Source organism: Salvelinus sp. IW2-2015, unplaced genomic scaffold (assembly GCF_002910315.2).
Source record: "Salvelinus sp. IW2-2015 unplaced genomic scaffold, ASM291031v2 Un_scaffold548, whole genome shotgun sequence".
Taxonomy (NCBI): Eukaryota; Metazoa; Chordata; class Actinopteri; order Salmoniformes; family Salmonidae; genus Salvelinus; species Salvelinus sp. IW2-2015.
This window is the reverse complement of record NW_019942571.1, coordinates 12387-31241: the sequence shown is the minus strand read 5'-3', so window position 1 is coordinate 31241 and position 18855 is coordinate 12387. Positions and strand designations below refer to the sequence as shown.

At 41.8% G+C, this 18855-nt stretch overlaps 2 protein-coding genes and 1 long non-coding RNA gene across 7 annotated transcripts in view; all 3 read right to left on the bottom strand.

Moving 5' to 3' along the window:
• krtcap2 (keratinocyte associated protein 2) overlaps positions 1 to 9569 on the bottom strand; it is a 10335-nt gene extending 766 nt beyond the window's left edge. The window contains exons 1-4 of one of the 2 annotated variants that reach the window (XM_024135669.2): positions 9439 to 9569; positions 8745 to 8899; positions 7702 to 7765; positions 7467 to 7533 (exon numbers count right to left, since the gene is read on the bottom strand). In XM_024135669.2, coding sequence (XP_023991437.1) covers positions 7467 to 7533; positions 7702 to 7765; positions 8745 to 8899; positions 9439 to 9442 — 290 coding nt within the window. In that variant the 5' untranslated portion in view covers positions 9443 to 9569. Of the gene's footprint in view, positions 1 to 7466; positions 7534 to 7701; positions 7766 to 8744; positions 8900 to 9061; positions 9177 to 9438 lie in introns of those variants that run through there. The other variant, XM_024135668.2, reaches the window with a different exon arrangement.
• Positions 175 to 1777, bottom strand: LOC139023940 (uncharacterized). The gene is made up of 3 exons (XR_011475173.1): positions 1647 to 1777; positions 960 to 1113; positions 175 to 244 (listed from the first exon to the last, which is right to left on the bottom strand). It is a non-coding gene; the product is annotated as an uncharacterized lncRNA (long non-coding RNA).
• A 94-nt stretch (positions 9570 to 9663) lies between the features above and the next one.
• Positions 9664 to 12743, bottom strand: LOC112068508 (transmembrane protein 107-like). 4 transcript variants are annotated; one of them, XM_070438177.1, is made up of 7 exons: positions 12604 to 12743; positions 12101 to 12226; positions 11814 to 11881; positions 11526 to 11626; positions 10968 to 11064; positions 10811 to 10854; positions 9664 to 10667 (listed from the first exon to the last, which is right to left on the bottom strand). In XM_070438177.1, exons 2-7 carry the CDS (start codon positions 12185 to 12187, stop codon positions 10615 to 10617), a joined length of 450 nt encoding a protein of 149 aa, XP_070294278.1. In that variant the 5' UTR covers positions 12188 to 12226; positions 12604 to 12743; the 3' UTR covers positions 9664 to 10614. The 4 variants fall into 4 exon arrangements, with proteins under 4 accessions (XP_070294278.1, XP_070294277.1, XP_070294279.1 ...); XM_070438176.1 differs by having other exon boundaries at positions 12490 to 12742; XM_070438178.1 differs by lacking the exon at positions 10811 to 10854 and having other exon boundaries at positions 12490 to 12740.
• Positions 12744 to 18855: the final 6112 nt, after the last annotated feature.

Sequence of the window (18855 nt, the reverse complement as noted above, 5' to 3'; positions counted from 1 at the left end):
AGGCACACCAGGACTGGTGGAGAGGAGAGAAATGAACACCCATTAAAACAGGACTGTGGTGCGTGCTGAGCCGCTATACTATCAGATGCACCCATACACATGACAAAGAGGCTCAGTGAATGTGTGTGAAACACAGGAAATAGATTCTGTGCATCACTCTGTAGTTGTGAAGACAGACTTCTCTCTGGAAGATCTTGACCTGGAATCCCTTGCCGAAGATGAAGGTTTTCCAGGTTATTGAAGCCTGGTGGAGAAAGGGTTAAGGAGGGAAACACACAGTGGGAGGAAGAGACACCTAATGTGGTGGCTTCATTAGACACTTTAGACGTTCAGTGATCCTTACTGTATTTATTTATCCCTTACTGTATTTATGTATCCCTTTACTGTATTTATTATCCCTTTACTGTATTTATTTTATTTGTCTTGCTCCTTTGCAACCCATATCTCTACTTGCACATTCATCACTCCAGTGTTTAATTTCTATGTTGTAATTTACTTGCCACCATGGCCTATTTATTGCCTACCTCCTTATCTCACCTCATTTGCACACACATGTATATAGATTTTTTTTCCTACTGTATGTTTGTTTATCCATGTGTAACTCTGTGTTGTTGTATGGTCGAACTGCTTTGCTTTAGCCTTGGCCAGGTCGCAGTTGTAAATGAGAACTTGTTCTCAACCAGCCTACCTGGTAAATAAAGGTGAAATAAAAGTTTAAAAATCCTGCCACCATGACTCACAGTGCTGCATGTGGACTATAGAACCAACCAACTGACTGTCTGCTTCCATCACTTGGGAACTCAAGGGAGCACAGAACATAAACAAAATACTTTAGCTGTCTGGCTTTACAAACAGCTTACTCGGACAAGTTTAAAACCCTAAGCCTATCGGAGGTCTACCTAGATTGCATTGTATGCAGTGCTGCTATGTTGTGGTGTGTTTTGGTGTAAAGAGGATACAGTGAGGGAGCAGATGAAGAGGACAGAGCCCAGGAAGCCTCCCAGGATGGTGAGCAACTCTGTAGAACCCAGCTGTCTGCTGAACATCTGCATCCCAGCAAACACCAACACAAGAACAGACTGGACAGAACCAGGGATGTGCCTGTGTTCACCGCTGGAGGAGGGGAGAGGCAGATTACAACATAGTTTGTGACAGTAGTAGAACAATCATCTAAGGGGCTGCAGCTGGACTGAAGATGCCAGATTCTAACAGAATAATAATATCAACAATTGGGTTTATATTTAATCTTTGAGTGACAGAAACATAAAATAACTAGCCTATACGAACATTTCAGCTGCATCCTAACAGCAATCTTTACGCCACGTCAGTGTACACTCTTGAAAGATTCCGTGTGGAAACACCCTCTCTCGAATTTAATGAAAATACCTAGCGTAGTAACTACAAGAGAACTTTTATCATACATTTTGACAACACAGCCTACCTACCGTTAAACTGAAGAAATATATATATTGTTGGCAAGTACATCTGCACAAAATAGCTACGTAACTAACAAGTTAGCAATGAATGGCAAGCCTACCGTTACACAGCTAGCTATCGTTAGCTAGATACCTTTACGTTTTGCTATCCTCAATACATATTTTCAACGCACAAACATTGATCAAAATTAACCAGTAGCCTTGCAGAACTTACCCATTTAATATTTAGCAATAATTACGTTTTTGACACAAAAGATCATGCGTTTTCGATATCCTTTCAAAAACACAGGCAGCTCCAGGAACAAGCTCCGTTTCTGCTACCCGGAACCGGTGAGAGGTGGCACACGTAGGATCGAATGTGAAGTGCCAATCAGATTCTAGCAACGCAAAAAGTGGTCAAGACTGACACACCCACTGACACATTTTTCAAAGGTGTTTATGAAATAAATACTAGATTACACAGGTAAAATACTTTAATCGGTAAAAAATAAGATAACATGACATATAGGGGTGTAGCTACCATCAGATATCACCACATTATAGATGATTTAAAAAGCATCTTAAAAGGAAGGAAGGTTACTCTACAATGAAATACAAAACAAACTGGATAGCTACAGCTTGATAAAACATTATTTTTAGTAACGTTTTTTAAAAAGGGTACTAAAATCCTAGGTACACAGGACCATTAGCATGGTGAAGAGAAAGATGGTTACTTGTGTCTATACAATTCAGCGTAGCAATAGGATCACTACGCTGGGTTTTTAGAAATCGTCCTCTCTGCCTTGGTACATACAGTAGCTCTGTTTCATCTACAACGTCCACAGTCCACACAACCATTGAATCCTGAAACACAGACCATGCTTAAAATAAATAAATAAAATATCTTTACTATTGATGGATAGATAGAGAAGGTGTGTGTCAAAAGTCAGAAGCCAGATTCGACCTATGCTGTCACCGTATCGGATACTGCAGCTACGATCACCCCACATCTTAACCAGCTCTTTTGTCTTTGTCACTACGATCACATCCAACATCACTAACATCCGATATGTCTCCTTGACACTGTTGAAACAGTCACAATGTGTCACACACTTGGGACAGCTGTGTACAAGTGCTGGGAAGGATGGACCACTACATTCCAGACCGAACATCGATGTGAAACACTGCTCTCGTTATAGTGGCTTCTTCTTCAGTGCCGAACACTGCGATGAAAGAGTAGGATCTCCACAACGCAGGAGGAACACTTACAGAGATAGAGAGGATGGCAGCATTATAAGCAAAGCATCAACCTGCACGAGGCAAAAATGACCCAAATAACTCCATCACACACACACACACAACACACCACACACACACACACACACACACACACACCACACACACACACACACACACACACACAACACACACACACACACACACACACACACACACAACCTGCAGAAAGCAAGGATCCACCAGTATATTTCACATGCCCATTGTTCAAACAGAAAGAACAGCAGAGCCACAGAGGCACTGGCATGGCTGGCAGTCGCTAGTGTGTGGATGGAGAGATGGATGAATGGATGGGTATGGGGAGGGAGTCCTGAGTCAGGGAATCTTAACCAAACCAATAAAAGATTACTTCCTCACCTTATATCTGTTGCCATATTAACGTCTCCTTGCTGATCTGAAAGAAGGGTAACTTCCTGCATATTGCTTACATCTATCGATTCCCTCCATGTTCTTCACTACTCCTGGAGAGTCACACTGTGTTGCAGGCTTTCATTCTTGCCCAGCACCAACACTCAGCACTCAACAAACATCAAGACTTGAGTAGCCTACTTGTTGATGTGACTGGCCACGCAAATTAGACTAGACAAGAACGAAAGCAAACTGTAGTTCTCAGGACTAGGACTGGTGACCACTGCTGTACTATGCATTATGTGTACTTTTGGTAATGTACAGGGTTTTGTGGAAGAGTTTTGAGAAACATGTAAAGGATACAGAGGAGGCCCTGGGTGCAGTTGAACATAGACACACCAGAGAAGAAGCCAGCCAGCTCTATAGCAAACAGACCCATGGTGACATGACAAACGCTACCACCAACCTAAAGAGAGAGACAGAGAAAGATAGAGAGGAGAGAAGATAGAGGAGAGAAAGATAGAGGGAGAGAGTTGTGTAAGACAAGTGATTCTCAAAACCTATAGCAATTCTTTTTGATAGACTGTGTGTGTGCAGGGTTAGGAGGTCCTGTCCTGGGTGAAAGATGCTTACTTGGTGTCCTCCTTGTCGTATTGGTCCTGTGTGAAATCCAAAGGCAGGCAAGCTCAACATTGTTCTCCTGTGGACAATGTATGATTACTTCAGAGATAGATCTACACAGTATCACTAGATCTGAGCACGGTTGAGACACAATATATTATAGACGAGCATGTTGATGATGTCGTGAACAACAAAACAGGTGTCTTCTAGATGCCAGATACAGACATGAGCCATGTCACACACAGAGGATATGGTTTGTCCAGAACCTTGCCAGTACTCAGAACTCGTGAACATACCGTGACAGAATAATGGTGATGACGATGACGAGTGAGCAGTGAGAGTCAGGAATCGAGCCGGGACCAGGCTGCTGACGCAGACATTTCTCCAGGCAAAGATGTGCCTGTATGGGTACTATGGTACCTAGAATAAAGAGGCGGAATAGGGAAACGTTGACAAGTAACGTTAATATTGCCAATAGAAACAAACAACATCCGTGTGTTGACTGAGCTGCTACAATGCAACACAATATTGGCTGTAAATGTTAGCTAGACTACTAACGTTAACGTTAAGACTACACAAATGAATATTAACAGCACTTTATTTACAATGTGTAGACTAAGTAACGTTACTATTTGCAAATGTAAAGCTAATTTACGCACACTCACCTTGATAGTGCTAACTTAGCTAGCTAATGTACCCAATACAGACATACGACGTTGTTTCAACTCGTTAGGCAATATTTGAAGCCATAAACTAGCCACATTTGATGATTTATTTACCATTAATTGAAACAATTGTGTCTAGGACTAGAAACAACAGAACCTTCAGCTGCAGGCATGGCTTAGCTCGTTGCTACAACAACTTACATCTGGGTGCGTTCAAGAACATCGGGTTTCCGTAACGATTTTAGGACGGAAACAGACGAGTTGAGATGAGGAACGCTTCTTCGTGAACGTGTCATTTTTAGTAGCGTTTTATAATCTTCACATCGTTCATCTTAGTGGCAAAGAATACAAATCAATGTTATTGGTCCATACACATATTTAGCAGATGTTATTTCGGGTGTAGCGAAGGTCTGCCGCCTCAGAAGTCTGAGATGGGGAGGAGGCGGGGGTAGGGGGTTTTGGGGACCCCTTTAGGGGTCGTCCCCACTTGGAAGCCGGAGGTAGGGGTAGCTGGGGAATCTATGAAATAGCGCACCTCTAACTTTGTAACAGTACTAATATGCAATTAGTAAAATCATTCACACTACGAAATGCCTACAAAATAAACCACAATTTCATTCATAAACTGTGAATACTATATAGTATCACAGACTATTGTTGCATTTTTTCTGGTGTGTGCGAAATCTGTTAAGAATAAAATAAAACCAGTCCTGCACACCACAAGGTAAATTGGTTTAGTACTTGACTCTTGGTTGACAGTGTTGGGGGATGGGTAATGTATTGATGCTCGAGTGACAAATCAACCAAATGTGTTTTATTTTGTCTTTGTAACTTATTTTTGTTATTTAGAGTCTATTTTGTATCTATTTTGTATATTTGTTATAGTTTTTAAAATGTTTGTTTATTTATTTATTTGTGTTGTTCCAAATGTCAGAATAAAAATTACAGATTAGTGCAGAATGGTGTTTTGGAGGGGGGGGGGGGGGGTCGCGCCCAGGGAGCCATAACCAAGTAGAACCTGCACTTGCACACGCACCACACACAGATAGCGGGAGAGGAGAGAGCATTTAACCTGTTTCACTGCAGCAGAAATCCACCAACGCACGCTCTATCCCCCACTATAACATACCTTATCAGCGCGAGCCAGTGGAAAGGGACAGAAGTCAACGCTGCGCACTCCAGACCATATACATCGGTCAGACTATTGTGCGACCAGCCTTATCCTAGGCTACTAATAAGTTGAATTGAACCAAACCTTTTAACTTTTTCTTTATTCACCCTAGACAACATATTTGAATATACTTATAGGCCTAGGGCCTACGATGTGAATTGCAAACGCATCAAATTCGCAACAATCAACATGACAGACGCATCTCCATTCACATCAAACACCGCGCTTTGATCCTAAAAGGATGGTGAGCAGAACTACAGTCGCGTTTCGTCTATGATGGGACGCACTCGTTTTCAAATCAGCGTAAGGTGGTGATGGTTATTAGACCTATTTGTTTACCATAAATGTGATGTGGAGACTGAGCCATTTTGGTTATTCTGTAAGCCACCAGACGCGAGGCTATAGCAAAACATAAATGTGGTAAGGTTACCTGTATATTTCAAACTCGCCGTTCAGAGAGAAATGCTCAGCTAAGCTATACTATTATATTAATGTTATTAATATTGCATTAATGTTTTTAGTTAAACTGGTGTTTCAGCACGCCACGTAGGCTACCTACATAAGAATATAGAAGGCCTTCACATCCGTTTGGTATCAACATTTCATCAAATCCTTCATACATTATTCTTAGGCTATATTTTTCTCATTGAAATTGGTTTCCCTTGCCTCTTTGTTGCCTTAAGATTGACTTAAAATTGAACCAGACATTCATCAATAAGTCTGAGCTATTAAATTAGAAATGGGTGTATTTGGCTCCAACACTTTTGCTTGACGCCAGCGGCTGGTCATATCGGTGGTTATTTGACACACCTAACTATGAGGTAACAGTGAAACAAGAGAAAAAGGATGATTAAATGGTATGCCAATATATATATTTTGAAGCCTATCGGTCCAATGCGTCCCCGGCGTGCACAGACATAAAAACAAGGGGTCAGATGATGTGATTCTGCTATCTCGCAACAGCGTGGAGCAGGAACGGATGATGTTGTGTCCCATGAAACGCTATTCAGGGGCGCAGCACGCGGCGGCGTCCTGGCTCTCGCGCACATAGGTGCAGAAAGGGACCGCGGACACCGACTATTCTGCGAGCAGGGAAAAGACAAAACATTGATAGAGGAGAGACGAGAGGGTGTAGTCATTCTTATCGAAGCCTAGTCGATGTGAAAGCTATTTTTCCCGTAGCCAGTAGCCTTGGCCTTCATGAACCCATTGAAATGTTCCTAGCCGGCCTAGGATAGGTGAAGTCGGCTAGGCCTTGCCCGGTAATATAGCCTATTTTGTTGCGTTGAAATCCAATTTAATGTAATTTAATTGTTCCCATAAAATTAATCTCTTCTCACCATTCATGGTGGCTTGTGTTAACTGAACTGAGGAAGGTTAGAAAGCAACTAACGTCCTAACAACAAAAGCTATAGATAGAGGATCTATTAAAAGTGTTGTCCTACCCATTGGGTATCTCACTGCACCCTCATATGCCATGTCTTTAAATATGCAGACAGACTAATTAAAAGCTAATTTACATTGTAATACTTCTGAGCCATCTTTCCAACTCCACCCATAACTTTTGGATTTTATAACATTTCCAGAAGGTCATGAATTATTGAGTCATTAGTAGTTTTACGCTTTAGACATCTCTGCTGTTGTCCTGTAGAATTTGTGAATTCTGTCTCTTGTATAATAAATTCAATACATGAATTTATACTGGATTAAGCGTACATTTTGGTTAACTGTAATCTCGTTAGTTATGATCCAACATTACTTCCATCTTGTGCCAATATCAGTTATTTTAAAATCTTGGTTCCAATAGTTTCTATTTCTTCTAAGAGATTGTCAGTTGGATAAGCTCTCTGCTATTCCATAAGTCCTTCATTTCATCACTGAGTTCAGTTGTCAAGAGAGTTTCTGGGTGTGGTGCGCCTGGGTTTATCAGTAGTCTGAGTTCATACTTACCATGTGGTGACACACACACGGTGCACCAGCCCAGAGGCAAACAGAGAGAGGCACAGGCACACCAGGACTGGTGGAGAGGAGAGAAATGAACACCCATTAAAACAGGACTGTGTACGTGCTGAGACGCTATACTATTCAGATGCACCCATACACATGACAAGAGGCTCAGTGAATGTGTGTGAAACACAGGAAATAGATTCTGTGCATCACTCTGTAGATGTGAAGACAGACTTACTCTCTGGGAAGATCTTGACCTGGAATCCCTTGCCGAAGATGAGGTTTTCCAGGTTACTGAAGGCCTGGTTGGAGAAAGGGTMAAGGAGGGAAACACWCAGTGGGAGAGAAGAGACACCTAATGTGGTGGCTTCATTAGACCTTTAGACGTTCAGTGATCCTTACTGTATTTATTTATCCCCATACTGTATTTATTTATCCCCATACTGTATTTATTTATCCCCATACTGTATTTATTTATCTTGCTCCTTTGCACCCCAGTATCTGTACTTGCACATTAATCACTCCAGTGTTTAATTGGTATATTGTAATTACTTCGCCACCATGGCCTATTTATTGCCTTACCTTCCTTGTCTTACATAATTTGCACACACTATATAGACTTTTTTCTACTGTATTATTGACTGTATGTTTGTTTATTCCATGTGTAACTCTGTGTTGTTGTATGTGTCAAACTGCTTTGCTTTAGTCTTGGCCAGGTCGCAGTTGTAAATGAGAACTTGTTATTATTTGACCACGCTGGTCATTTATGAACATTTTGGCCATGTTCTGTTATAATCTCCACCCGGCACAGCCAGAAGAGGATTTGCCAACCCTCATAGCCTGGTTTCTTCCTAGGTTTTGGCCTTTCTAGGGAGTTTTTCCTAGCCACCGTGCTTCTACACCTGCATTGCTTGCTGTTTGGGGTTTTAGGCTGGGTTTCTGTACAGCCCTTTGAGATATCAGCTGATGTAAGAAGGGCTATATAAATACATTTGATTTGTTCTCAACTAGCCTACCTGATAAATAAAGGTGAAATAAAAAAATCCTGCCACCATGACTCACAGTGCTGCATGTGGACTATAGAACCAACCAWCTGACTGTCTGCTTCCATCACTTGGGAACTCAAGGGAGCACAGAACATAAACAAAATACTTTAGCTGTCTGGCTTTACAAACAGCTTACTCTGACAAGTTTAAAACCCTAAGCCTATCTGAGGTCTACCTAAATTGCATTGTATGCAGTGCTGCTATGTTGTGGTGTGTTTTGGTGTAAAGAGGATACAGTGAGGGAGCAGATGAAGAGGACAGAGCCCAGGAAGCCTCCCAGGATGGTGAGCAACTCTGTAGAGCCCAGCTGTCTGCTGAACATCTGCATCCCAGCAAACACCAACACAGAGAACAGACTGGACAGAACCAGGGATGTGCCTGTGTTCACCGCTGGAGGGAGGGGAGAGGCAGATTACACATAGTTTGTGACAGTAGTAGAACAATCATCTAAGGGGCTGCAGCTGGACTGAAGATGCCAGATTCTAACAMAATAATAATATCAACAATTGGGTTTATATTTAATCTTTGAGTGACAAACATAAAATAACTAGCCTATACGAAACATTTCATGGCATCCTAACCGCAATCTTTGCGCCACGTCAGTGTACACTCTTGAAAGATTCCCGTGTGGAAACAACCTCTCTCGAATACTGAAAATACCTAGCTAGGTAGCTACAAGAGAACTTTATCATACATTTTGACAACACAGCCTACCTACCGTTAAACTGAAGAAATATATATTGTTGGCAAGTGTATTCTGCACAAAATAGCTACGTAGCTAACAAAGTTAGCAATAAATGGCAAGCCTACCGTTACACAGCTAGCTATCGTTAGCTAGATACCTTTACGTTTTCTATCCRTCAATACTTATTTTSAACGCACAAACATTGATCAAAATTAAACAGTAACGTTAGCCTTGCAGAACTTACCCATGTTTTGATATTTTATCAATAATTACGTTTTTGACACAAAAGATCATGCGTTTTCGATATCCTTTCAAAACACAGGAAGCTCCAGGAACAAGCTCCGTTTCTGCTACCCGGAACCGGTGAGAGGTGGCACACGTAGGAGTCGAATGTGAAGTGCCAATCAGATTATAGTAACGCAAAACCTGCGTCAAGACTGACACACCCACTGCACACATTTTTCAAGGGGGGTTTATGAAATAAATACTAGATTACACAGGTAAAATACTTTAATCGTAAAAAAAAATGATTAACACTTTGACATATAGGGGTGTAGCTACCATAAGATATAACCACATTTTAGATTCATTTAAAAAGCATATTAAAAGCGAAGGAATGGAGTGACTACAATGAAATGCAAAACAAACTGGGATAGCTACAGCTTGATAAAACATATATTTTTTAGGTAAACGTTTTAAAAAGGTGGTACTAAAATCCTATGGTGGCAGGACCCTCTCGTGTCCTAAAATTAATATATGTCTATCTTACCCTAAGCACTTATGGCCTTTACCCTAAGCACTTATGGCCTTTCCTCTCTATTTAATCTTCATAATGGTGTCCTGCTCTTTCCATAAATGCACTTTAAAGCACGTATGGCTTCGGCCATTTTACTATCTGTTTAATCTTTGGTTTCCTGTTTTTACCAGAATGGCAAATGCACTCACGTGTTGCCTTCTCCTCCTTCTCCTCTTTTGCTCAATAGTGTGATATCCGCCTCTATATGTAACAATAACTCCTACACTTGGTACATACAGTAGCTCTGTTTCCATCTACAACGTCCACAGTCCACACAACCGTTGAATACTGAAACACAGACCACAGCTTTAAATTAATAAATAAAATAATCTGACTATTGATGGATAGAGAAAGGTTGTGTCAGAAGACCAGATTCGAACCTATGCTGTCACCGTATCGGATACTGCAGCTACGACCACCCACATCTTAACCAGCTCTTTTGTCTTTGTCACTACGATCACCATCCAACATCACTAACATCCGATATGTCTCCTTGACACTGTTGAACAGTCACAATGTGTCACACACTTGSACAGCTGTGTACAAGTGCTGGGAAGGATGGACACTACATTCCAGACCGAACATCGATGTGAAACACTGCTCTCGGTTATAGTGGCTTCTTCTTCAGTCCGAACACTGCGATGAAGAGTAGGATCTCCACAAACGCAGGGAGAACACTACAGGAGATAGAGAGGATGGCAGCATTATAAGCAAAGCATCAACCTGCACGAGGCAAAAATGACCCAAATAACTCCAGGACACACACACACACACGATGTCTGTCTGTCTGTCTGTCTGTCACACACACACATACACAAACCTGCAGAAGGCAAAAATAAGCCAGTATGTCCAACACTCCCATCTCTGGAAGACAAAGAAAGACAGGGAGACGGATGCACTGCAGTGGACAGCCAACGCTGGAGGAGACGTCAGTCAGGGAAACAAAACCTCTGAGAATCTCACACACACACACTGACCTGCAGAAAGCAAGGATCCACCAGTATATTTCACATGCCCATTGTTCAAACAGAAAGAACAGCAGAGCCAAAGAGGCACTGGCATGGGCTGCAGTCGCTAGTGTGTGGATGGAGAGATGGATGAATGGATGGTGTATGGGGAGGGAGTCCTGAGTCAGGGAATCTTAACCAAACCAATAAAAAGATTACTTCCTCAACCTTATATCTGTGCCCATATTAARGTCTCCTTGCTGATCTGAAAGAAGGGTATAACTTCCTGCATATTGCTTACATCTATCGATTCCCTCCCATGTTCTTCACTARTCCTGGAGAGTCACACTGTGTGCAGGCTTTCATTCTTGCCCASCACCAACACTCAGCTACTCAACAAAACATCAAGACCTTGAGTAGCCTACTTGTTGATGTGACTGGCCACGCAAAATTAGGACTAGACAAGAACGAAAGCAAACTGTAGTTCTCCAGGACTAGGACTGGTGACCACTGCTGTACTATGCATTATGTGTACTTTGGTAATGTACAGGGTTTTGTGGAAGAGTTTTGAGAACATGTAAAGGATACAGAGGAGGCCCTGGGTGCAGTTGAACATAGACACACCAGAGAAGAAGCCAGCCAGCTCTATAGCAAACAGACCCATGGTGACTGACAACGCTACCACCAACCTAGAAGAGAGAGACAGAGAAAGATAGAGAGGAGAGAAAGATAGAGGAGAGAAAGATATATATATATATATATATAGAGAGAGAGAGTGTGTAAGACAAGTGATTTATTAAAACCTATAGCAATTCTTTTTGGATAGACTGTGTGGGTGCAGGGTTAGGAGTCCTGTCCTGGGTGAAAGATGCTTACTTGGTGTCCTCCTTGTCGTATTGGTCCTGTGTGAAATCCAAAGGCAGGCAAGCTTCAACATTGTTCTCCTGTGGGACAATGAGTATGATTACTTCAGAGATAGATCTACACAGTATCACTAGATTCRGAGCACGGTTGAYACACAATATATTATAGACGAGCATGTTGATGATSTCGTGAACAACAACWGGTGTCTTCTAGATGCCAGATACAGACATGAGACATGTCACACACAGAGGATATGGTTTGTCCAGAACCTTGACAGTACTCAGAACTCGTGAACATACCCGTGACCAGAAAATGGTGATGACGATGACGAGGTGAGCAGTGAGAGTCAGGAATCGAGCCGGGACCAGGCTGCTGACTGCAGACATTGCTCCAGCAAAGATGTGCCTGTATGGGTACTATGGTACCTAGAATAAAGAGGCGGAATAGGCAAACGTTGACAAGTAACGTTAATGTTAATATTTCCAATAGAAACAACAAAATCCGTGTGTTGACTTGAGCCTGCTACAATGCAACACAATATTGGCTGTAAATGTTAGCTAGTTAGCTAAACTACTAACGTTAACGTTAAGACTACACAAATGAATGTTAACAGCACTTTACATACAATGTGTAGACTAAGTAACGTTACTATTAGTAAATGTATAAGCTAATCTTTCCGCACACTCACCTTGATAGTGCTAACTTAGCTATCTAATGTACCCAATACAGAACATACGACGTTGTTCAACTTGTTAGTCAATATTTGGAGCCAAAAACTAGCCACATTTGATGATTTATTTACCATTAATTGAAACAACTGTGTCTAGGACTAGAAACAACAGACGCTTCAGCTGCAGGCATGGCTTAGCTCGTTGCTACAACAACTTAAATCTGGGGTGCGTTCAAGAACGTAGGGTTTCGTTAACGATTTAGGACGGAAACAGACCAGTTGAGGATGAGGAACGCTTCTTCGTGAACGCGTCATTTTAGTAGCGTTTTATAATCTCACGTTGCCATCTAGTGGCAAGAATAAAATCWAATTTTATTGGTCACATAAACATATTTAGCAGATGTTATTGCGGGTGTAGCGAAATGCTTGTGTTCCTAGCTCCAACAGTGCAGTAGTTTCTAACAATACACACAAATCTAAAAGTAAAAGAATGGAATTAAGAATTATATAAATATTAGGATGAGCAATGTCGGAGTGGCGTTGACTAAAATACAGTAGAATAGAGTACAGTATATGAGATAAGTAGAGCAGTATGTAAATATTATTAAAGTGAAACAATTGTCATGTAGGTAGGGTCATATGCAATGTATGCATCAATATCAGTGTTTRGTTTTCACCAGACATGATATGCAGTGGCAGTAAAATAATGTAATTCATTTTTGTGACAATTACATTTCAAACCAAATCTGCCCAAAATATTCAGAATGATTACGTGTATAGGCCTACACAGTGACACACACACACACACACACAGTAGCGGATTTAGGTATAGGCGACATGGGCATCTTGCCGGGGGCAGCACGAGGCGCCCGCACAAAAAAAATTGGAATGGTGGCATTTGCGCGATCAGTTTTCTATCGCTCATTTGCACGTCACGTCAATGATATCATGTCACCGTGTGGGACTGTGGGTCAATTAACCTTGTCGGAGTGGGCGCCCTGATTCTAGTTTGTGAGCTAGGCAGGCTACTGCCTGGGAAGGTCTCCCACTCAGAAGTATGAGATGGGGAGGGGGGCGGGGGTAGGATGACCTCAGGTCTCCCCACTGGAAGCCGGAGGTAGGGGGAGCAGGGGAATCTATGAAATAGCGCACCTCTAACTTTGTACAGTACAAATGCAATTAGTAAAATCAGTCACACTACGAAATGCTACCAAATAAACCACAATTCATTCATAATACTGTGAATAATATATAGTTTCACAGACATATTGTTGCATTTTTTTCTGGTGTGTGCGAAATTGTTAAGAATAAAATAAAACCAGTCTGCACAACACCAAGGTGAATTGGTTTAGTCTTGACTCTTGGTTGACAGTGTTGGGGGATGGGTAATGTATTGATGCTCGAGTGACAAATCAACCCAAATTTGTTTCTATTTGTCTTTGTAACAAATTTTTGTTATTTATGAGTCTTATTTTTTAATATATTTTTATATTTATATATTTTTAAATGTTATGTTTATTTATTTGTGTTATCCAAATGTCAGAATAAAAATTACAGTTAGTGCAGAATGGTGCTTTTTTGGGTGGGGTGCTAGAACCGCCACTGCACACGCGCACACACACACACACACACACACACACACACACACACACACACACAGATAGCGGGAGAGAGAGAGCATTTGAACCTGTTTCACTCAGCAGAAATCACCACGCATGCTCTATCCCCCACTATTGAACATCACCTTATCAGCGCGAGCCCAGTGGAAAGGGACAGAAGTCAACGCTGCGCACTCCAGACCATATACATCCGGTCAGACTATTGTGCGATAGCCTATACCTAGGCTACATATGGTTGATTGACCAAGCTTTTAACATTTTTTTTCATTCACCCTAGGACAACATATTTTAATATATTACTAGGCCTAGGCTACGATTGTGAATTTGACAGACCAGGCTACATTCGCATCAACACCGCGTTTTGATCCTAAAGGATGGCTGAAGAAGAACTACAGGCGTTTACGTCTATGATGGACGCACTCGTTCAAATCAGCGTAAGTGTGGTGATGGTTAATTAGACCTATTTGTTTACCATAAATGTGATGTGGAGACTGGAGCCTATTTTGTTATTCTGTAGGCCACCAGACCGAGGCTATAGCAAACATAAATGTGGTAAGGTTACCTCTATTTCAACTGGCCGTTCAAAGAGAAATTCCTCAGCTAAGCTATATATATAATGTTATTAATATTGCATAATGTTTTTAGTTAAACTGTGTTTTCAGCACGCCACGTAGGCTAGCCTACATAAGATATAGAGGCCTTCACATACATTTTGGCATCAACATTTCATCATCCTTCATACATAATTCTTAGGCTATATTTTTCTTCAATCTGAAATGGTCTGCTTTTGTTCTTAGATTGACTAAAATTGAACCAGACATTCATCAATAAGTCTGAGCTATAAATTAGAAATGGGTGGTATTTGGCTCCAACACTTTGGCTTGACGCCAGCGGCTGGTCACTATCGGCTGGTTATTGACACACCTAGCTATGAGGTAAAGGGTGAAAGGAGGATTAAATGGATAGCCAATATATATATTTTTGAAGCCTATCGGTCGAATGCGTACCCCCGCATGCACAGACAAAAACAAGGGGTCCGACGATATGATTCGCTATCTCGCAACACGGTGAGCAGGGAACGGATGATGTTTGTCGCCATAGAAACGTTATTCAGGGAGCGCCAGCACGCGGCGGCGGTCTTGGCTCTCGCGCAACATAGGTGCAGAAACCCCCCTGGGCGCAGAAAGGACCCGCTGACACCGACTATTCTGCCGAGCCAGGGAAAGAAAAAACATTGATAGAGGAGAGAGAGGTGTAGTCATTCTTATCGAAGCCTAGTCGATGTGAATGCTATTTTCCCGGTAGCCAGTAGCCTTGGCCTGTCATGAATCCCATTGAAATGTCCATAGCCGGCCTAGGGAAGGTGAAGTCGGCTAGGCCTTGCCCGGTAATATAGCCTATTTTGTGCGTTGAAATACAATTTAATGTAATTAGTTGTTCCCATAAAAATAATCTCTTCTCACCATCATGGTGGCTTGTGTTAACTGAACTGAGGAAGGTTAAAAGCAACTAGTCCTACAACAAAGCTATAGATAGAAGGATCTATTACTCCTCTATACTGGGTTTACATCATGCTGTTGGCCAGACAGCTGGAATGAAGTGATTAGACTCATATTTAAGGAGACTGGCTGTAGCGCCTTAGTCAGCCCTGGCCTGGGTATTTATACACACACACACCTGCTTTCTCCTTTCATGTGTCCAACATAAATTCTAAAACCAGGAATGGTTAAATAATGTAAGATGCTGTTTCTCTCTCCCTCTCTCCATCTCGTTCTCTCTCTCTCTCCTCTATTTAGAAGCAGTTATTCCTCTGCCTCATTCTCACTCCTGTTTTCACTTCCCCCTCTTTCCCCTCACACCCTCTCCCTGCTCACTCACCTTTATTTGCTTCCTCTCCTCCCCTGCTCCTCTAACTCCTCTCCCCGTCTCTCTTCTATCTCCAACCCCTGTATTCCCCACCTCCCTCCTCGTCCTTCCAGTCTAACATGAAGAGTATGGAGCGGGAGCTGCATTGCCCGGTGTTACTGAGATGGTGAAGCAGCCATCATCCTGCCCGTGCCAGCACAGTGTGTGTCTGCTTTGTGCTGCTGAGTGTGTTAATTCAGAGAGGATACCCTCCCCCAGACCTCCCCCAGAGCCCAACTCCCCGGCTGCCTCCCCCAACACACGCTCCCGCGCGGGGCACGCAGGACCCCCGCCCAAGACCACGACGCGCCTGGACCCGCGTCCTCAGACCAGGTGGGTTAACGTGTGTGTGAATGCTTGATGTCGATCTCACTTGATGTACCACTGCCTGCAGATGAGAGTGACATCATCATCAAGATCAGCATTGGACTTTGTTTTACTGGGCCAGTGAAGAATGGTTTCATACCAAGCCATATATTTAACTACCATCCAAAGTTTGGGTCACTTAGAAATGTCCTTGTTTTGAAGAAAAGCACCATTTTTTGTCCATTAAATATCAGAAAGATAAGAGATCAGAAATACAGTGTAGATGTTGTTAATGTTGTAAAGAGACTATTGTAGCTGGAATCGGCAGATTTTTTATGAATATCTACATAAGGCGTACAGAGGCCCATTATCAGCAACCATCACCCGTGTGTTCCAAACAAAGCCCCTTTTTCTGAAACTCGTCAGTCTAGGCGGATTCTAGGCGGAGTTGCAAAGAAAAAGCCATATATCAGACTGTCCAATAAAAGAAAAGATTAAGATGGGCAAAGAACACAGACACTGGACAGAGGGCCAGCATCCCGGAGTCGCCTCTTCACGGTTGACGTTGAAGTAGTACACAGCGCTGTACGAGACTTCAAGTTTCTTGGCAATTTCTCGCATGGAATAGCCTTCATTTCTCAGGAACAAGAATAGACTGACGAGTTTCAGGAAAAAGGGCTTTGTTTCTGGACATTTTGAGCCTGTTAATCGAAACCCACAAATGCTGATGCTCCAGATACTCAACTAGTCTAAAGAAGGCCAGTTGTATGCTTCTTTAATCAGGACAACAGTTTTCAGCTGTGCTGACATAATTGCAAAAGGGTTTTCTAATGATCAATTAGCCTTTTAAAAGGATAAACTTGGATTAGCTAACACAACGTGCCATTGGAACACAGGAGTGATGGTTGCTGATAATGGGCCTCTGTACGCCTATGTAGATATTCCATAAAAAATCTGCCGTTTCCAGCTACAATAGTCATTTACAACATTAACAACATCTAAACTGTATTTCTGATCAATTTTATGTTATTTTAATGGACAAAAAATGTGCTTTTCTTTCAAAAACAAGGACATTTTTCAGTGACCCCAAACCTTTGAACGGTAGTGTATTTACAGTACCAGTCAAAAGTTTGGACACACCTACTCATTCAAGGGTTTTTCTTTATTTGTACTATTTTCTACATTGTAAAATAATAGTGAATACATCAAAACTATGAAATAACACATATGGAATCAAATCCAATTTTATTTGTCACATGTCCCGAATACAACAGGCTTAGACCTTAGAGTGAAATGTTTACTTACAAGCCCTTAACCAACAATGCTTTAAGAAGTTACGAAAACAAATGAAAATAAGTGTTAAGTAAAAAATAGAAAATAGAAGTAACAAATAATTAAACAGCAGCAGTAAAATAACAAGCAAGGCTATATACAGGGGGTACCGTTACAGAGTCAATGTGCGGGGGCACCGGTTAATTGAGGTAATATGTACATGTAGGTAGAGTTAAAGTGACTATGCATAGATTATAAACAGAGAGTAGCAGCTGCGTAAACGAGGGGTCTGGGTAGCCCTTTGATTAGCTGTTCAGGAGTCTTATGGCTTGGGGGTAGAAGCTGTTAAGAAGCCTTTTGAACCTCGACTTGGCCCTCTGGTACCACTTGCCGTGCGGTAGCAGAGAAAACAGTCTATGACTAGGGTGGCTGGAGTCTTTGACAATTTTTAGGGCCTTCCTCTGACAACGCCTGGTATAGAGGTCCTGGATGGCAGGAAGCTTGGCCCCAGTGATGTACTGGGCCGTACGCACGACCCTCTGTAGTGCCTTGCGGTCGGAGGCTGGCAGTTGCCATACCAGGCAGTGATGCAACCAGTCATGATGAATCATGTAGTAAGCAAAAAAGTGTTAAACAAATCWAAATATATTTTATATTTGAGATTCTTCAAAGTAGCCACCCTTTGCCTTGATGACAACTTTGCACACTCTTGGCACGTTCCTCATGAGAGCCAGTTTCATCATAGCGCTTGATGTTTTTTGCGACTGCACTTGAAGAAACTTTCAAAGTTCTTGAAGTTTTTCCGGATTGACTAACCTTCATGTCTTAAAGTAATGATGGACTGTTATTTCCCTTTGCTTATTTGAGCTGTTCTTTCTATAATATGGACTTGGTCTTTACCAAATAGGGCTATCTTCTGAATACCACCCCTACCTTGTCACAACACAACTGATTGGCTCAAACAAAACATTAAGAAGGAAATAAATTCCACACATTAACTTTTAATAAAGCACACCTGTTAATGAAATGCATTCCAGGTGACTACCTCATGAAGCTGGTTGAGAGAATGCTAAGAGTGTGCAAAGCTGTCATCAAGGCAAAGGTTGGCTACTTTGAAGAATCTCAAATATTAAATATATTTTGATTGTTTAAGACTTTTGGTTACTACATTATTCCATATGTGTTATTTCAGTTTTGATGTCTTCACTATTATTCTACAATGTAGAAAATAGTAAAAATAAAGAAAAACCCTTGAATGAGTAGTGTGTCTATACCTTTGACT